At 58.6% G+C, this 4,541-nt stretch overlaps 1 protein-coding gene across 1 annotated transcript; it reads left to right on the top strand.

Moving 5' to 3' along the window:
* PSMB6 (proteasome 20S subunit beta 6) lies at window positions 1–1,978 on the top strand. The gene is made up of 6 exons (XM_004760409.2): window positions 1–158; window positions 552–619; window positions 938–1,069; window positions 1,185–1,314; window positions 1,494–1,638; window positions 1,761–1,978. Exons 1-6 carry the CDS (start codon window positions 57–59, stop codon window positions 1,901–1,903), a joined length of 720 nt encoding a protein of 239 aa, XP_004760466.1. The 5' UTR covers window positions 1–56; the 3' UTR covers window positions 1,904–1,978.
* Window positions 1,979–4,541: the final 2,563 nt, after the last annotated feature.

Below are 4,541 nucleotides of genomic sequence, written 5' to 3'. Positions count from 1 at the left end.
AGACAGTGACAGGGCGCTTTACGACAGTTGCTTTGTGGCAGTTCCGGAGGAGGAAGATGGCGGCCACCTTAGTAGCCGCTCGAGGCTTGGGGTCCGCGCCGGCCTGGGGTCCCGAGGCCATTACCCCGGACTGGGAAGGCCGGGAAGTCTCCACAGGGGTGAGAAGGCACCCGGGGTTCAGGAGATGTGCGCAAACTTCGATGCGATGGGAGGAGGAGGCCTGCGTGGGGTTGGAACACGGGATGGGGGGGAATAGAGGTGGTCTGATGCTGGAGCGCCGAAGAGGTGTCCTGAGGATGTTGGAGAGGGACGCCGGAGCGCGGAGCCCGGAGTCTCGCGGGACGAGGGTTTCCGGCCGGCGTGGGCCCTCTGGGGATGTGGGGATTGGAAACCTGGTACTGTGCGGGGGTGCTGAGGCCCCGGGAGATTTGCTGGCGGGTCGGTGGCGTACGACTTGCGTGTTCTAGGGGACTGCACTGAGGGATCGTTGGGGTTTGCGTACGCGGGAGAATGGGAAGGGGCCCGGACTCACCCCTTTCTCGTTACCCCAGACCACGATCATGGCCGTGCAGTTTGAAGGGGGCGTGGTTCTGGGAGCCGACTCCAGAACGACCACTGGGTGAGCTCCGGACAGGTCCTGGCGGGGCATCCCGTCTTTCCCTCCCTTCCTGCCTTCCTAGCCTGGCAGGTCGTCCTGACCCTCCACAGCCCCCCGCGGGGGAAGATCTCTCCCCTCCTTGGACTGAAGGATCTGTTCCAGCTCCCATTACTTCCCAATTTCCCTTTCTCACGTTTTGGAGACATTTTTGCGAAAGTCTCTGCTGGCTTCTGTTTGGGTGGGAACTAATGAGAAATGCTGAGCCCCGGGAGTGGGCAGTAGTGGGATAGGGGTGGGAGACGAGTGGGATCACCCCGTCACGGCCCTGCCATCCTTCAGGTCCTACATCGCCAATCGAGTGACCGACAAGCTGACCCCTATTCACGATCGCATCTTCTGCTGTCGCTCGGGCTCAGCGGCTGACACCCAGGCAGTAGCCGATGCGGTCACTTACCAGCTTGGTTTCCACAGGTACCTGTGGGCAGGGGAGGGGCGGGTATCCGCATGGAGTTGGGACCCCAGGTGCTAAATGCTCTGACTCCCAGGCCCGGAAGCTACCTTTTCTGTCACTCTCCCCACCCTCTAGCATTGAGCTGAATGAGCCTCCGCTGGTCCACACAGCGGCCAGCCTCTTCAAGGAGATGTGTTACCGATACCGGGAGGACCTGATGGCAGGAATCATCATTGCCGGCTGGGACCCCCAGGAGGGAGGGCAGGTGAGATACCCCACCCCCACCCCCAGCAGAGCACAGGCCTTTGATCCTCTCCCCACCCCACCCATTTTCTGTTTTTCTTCCCAGTCTGTACCTCCCAGACCGGTCCCACATGGGCCGCTGTATGTCCGTGTGCTGCCGTCGGTATAGCCGGTGACTCTTCTCATCTTTCCATCTGGCAGGTGTACTCAGTGCCCATGGGGGGTATGATGGTAAGGCAGTCCTTCGCCATCGGGGGCTCTGGGAGCTCCTACATCTATGGCTACGTCGATGCGACCTACCGGGAAGGCATGACCAAGGACGAGTGTCTGCAGTTCACTGCCAATGGTGCGGACTTGGCTTTCTGGGCCTGTGAACTCCAGCCCTCATATGAAGCCACCCGCATATCCATTCCTCACTCCTTGTGAAGCCGACATCTGACCCTGACCCCAGCTTTCTTTTGTTTGCAGCTCTCGCCTTGGCCATGGAGCGGGACGGCTCCAGCGGAGGGGTGATCCGCCTGGCAGCCATCGCAGAATCAGGGGTGGAGCGGCAGGTACTTTTGGGAGACCAGATTCCCAAATTCACCATTGCCACTTTGCCACCGCCCTGATTCCCGGAATTCTGGGATACAATGGAAGACACCCCCTAGTGACATAAACTTCAATAAACAGTTTTTCCAAAAGAATCTACTTTGAGGTTCTTTTCTTGACCTCAACCCTGTGCTTGTTTGGCCCACTCCTGTGTGTGCAAAGCTCTGCTCCGAGCGGGGAGGGACAAGCCTTTGCAAGAGTGGTTTTCAAACCTCTTGTCCAGCCCACCTTCCCCCACACTCCCTTTCCTCCACTGTACCAGGTCCTTAGGACACCAAGGTATGGTTGAAATGGGAGCTCCCAACAAACGGCCCACCCCCTTCCCTGTTCCAGCCCAGGGCGGAAGTCAGAATCCTGCCTGGGCCCGGGGCCACATCCCCTCGATCTGCCTCCTGCTTGTCATCATGTCTGGCTACTGACCCAAAGGCCAGAGGGCCTCGGATCTCTGGCCCAGACTCATGGTCCACTCCCTCCACACTCACCTGTGTCACCTCATCTTGTCAGGAGGAGCAGCGAGATGCATTCACTTTGGGGACAGAGGTGGACCTTGTTTGCAGCTAGCGTTGAAGAAGGGGGTGGGGCTGGGAGTGCTGTGGGGCAGCCCTGAAAGCTGTCATTCCCACAAGAGTGTGATGGTGAGCCGGTCTTCAGCCGCTGGGGTGGGAGGCTGAGGGCAGAGTCTGGGCCCCCACGGCCATCCCCACTCAAGCGGGGGACCCAGAGGAGCTCAGTGTGTGCATGTGGTCACGGTGCCCGTTTTCCCTCCAGCTCTGAGGATAAGGGAACTGTAGGAACCTTGTTGGAAACCTTGGTCCTAGAATACGATCCTGCCCTGGGGGATTTTCGAGGCTACAAGGGAGGCTTCCTAAGGAGGCGGGAGGTCCTGCACTAAGTGCAAAAGAGCAAAGGAAGACGTCTGAACCCAAATGTGCACCTCAAGTTTAAAATACCCATAGAGAGGGGCGCCTGGGTGGCTCAGTCACTTAAAAGTCCAACTCTGGATCATGGCTGGGGTCATGACCTTGGGGTCCTGGGGTGGAGCCCCGTGTCCCCTCCGTGCTCAGCGGGGAGTCTACGATCCCCTCTCCTTCTGCCCCCACGCCCCCTCCCTGCTTGCTCAAGCTCTCTTTCTCTAAGAAATAAATAAATAGATGTTTAAAAAAATAAACAACTCACAGAGAACTTCTGACTTTTCTGCAAAACCTGTTTACCCAGTCCTCCCTCACTCAAGGCATCCTAGCTTCCTCCGTCCCCTGCACTCCGCACTGAGCCAAACCTATGAGCTGGACAGTAGGTCCTAGAACCTCCGTCTGCTTGTTGCCGTCTGAACTGAACGCCGCTCTCCCGTAAGTGATGTGACAGGAATTTCAGGCGTACGATCTAGTGATTGGACAGCTCTGCTGTGCTCACTGCACACCCCTGTCTTCATCCCAGCCACCACTGTGACTTGGCCACCAGCCAGCAGCGGGCCCGTCCGTGACCTTGCTGCTGCCACACTTGCCCTCCTGTAGCCTTGTCCGTAGAGCGACTGGAGTGACTTTCCATGTAAGTGAGAGCGTGTCGTCCCTTGCTTGATCTTCCTCGATGTCTCGCTGTTCCATCTAAGATCATACCTTGGCTCCTCTCTGTGACCCAGCTCACCCATCAATGACCCCCTCTGTGACACTCTGCTCAGTGGCTTTTTTCCTCTTCCCTAGGACCTCACGGGTTTTGCCCTTACACTTCCTGTTTTCCTGCCCAGGACTCAGCCTCCCTGATTTTTTTCTTTTAAATAAACTTTTTTTTTTTTTAAGGCATCTCTCCCCCAAGCGTGGAGCTTGTACTCACGACCCCGAGACCAAGAGCCCCGTGTGTGCTCCGCCGATGGAGCCGGCCCGGCCTCCCATCAGATAAAATTTAGAGCAGTTTTAGGTTCAAGACAGAACCGAGTAGAGGCTTCCCGGCCATCGCGCCTGCCTTCTCGTGCTCAGCCTCCACCCTGCTGTCAGCATCAGTGACTGAGAGTCCACACGACACGGGGGTTCCCGATTTCCACTCGGCTCCTGACCATTTGGGTTCCAGCTCCAATGCCACCTTCTGAGCAGCTCCTTCCCAACTACCTGATTCCAGCAGCGCCCTCCATCCCGCTCTCTCAGCACCGTGTAATTTCCTCTGCAGCCGTTGCCCTCTCTGCCCGCTTCAGTGTTTATCTCCCGTCCGTGAGAGGAGCGGGCTCTCTGCTTGGCCCACTGACGTGTCCGCACTGCCCACCAGGAAGTAGTGAATATGCTTCCCCGCCTGGTTCCCTGGTCCCCTCCGGCCTCCAGCCTCTCCCAACAGCATGCTGCCCTCAGCTCCGAGCTGGACCTCAGCACACCCCACACCCACTTCTGCCAGCCCCAGCTGGGCTCCGTGGGAGTTCGGCGGCGACATGGTCACCAGCCCCGCAGCCCCTCCGCTCCGGGCTGCCCTCCACTCCTCCGCTCCAGTACCCAGCCTCCTGGCCTGGGCCGCAGACCACCCCAGCCCGCACACATGCTCCCCTGCACGCAGCCCTGGGTGAGCTCTAAGTATATTTCATGACAAGGTTACGAGGGTATGGGCTCAGACGGATCATGGAGAAGTCTGGAGAGGGAAGGTTGCAATGCGTCCTGGACGTTCAGCCCCTGGTCATCCCCA

Source organism: Mustela putorius, unplaced genomic scaffold (genome assembly GCF_011764305.1).
Source record: "Mustela putorius furo isolate JIRA1106 unplaced genomic scaffold, ASM1176430v1.1 tig00000695_pilon_pilon_pilon, whole genome shotgun sequence".
Classification (NCBI taxonomy): Eukaryota; Metazoa; Chordata; class Mammalia; order Carnivora; family Mustelidae; genus Mustela; species Mustela putorius.
The sequence above is the reverse complement of the archived record's forward strand: the minus strand, read 5'-3'. Positions and strand labels throughout refer to the sequence as shown.

What these genes read in the sequence shown, in the direction of transcription:
- PSMB6 (XM_004760409.2), top strand. Translation starts at nt 57, where the DNA reads ATGGCGGCCACCTTAGTAGCCGCTCGAGGCTTGGGGTCCGCGCCGGCC. An exon ending in GCCGGGAAGTCTCCACAGGG is followed by an intron (nt 159 to 551) that starts GTGAGAAGGCAC and finishes TCGTTACCCCAG; the next exon opens with ACCACGATCATGGCCGTGCA. An exon ending in TACCAGCTTGGTTTCCACAG is followed by an intron (nt 1,070 to 1,184) that starts GTACCTGTGGGC and finishes CCCACCCTCTAG; the next exon opens with CATTGAGCTGAATGAGCCTC.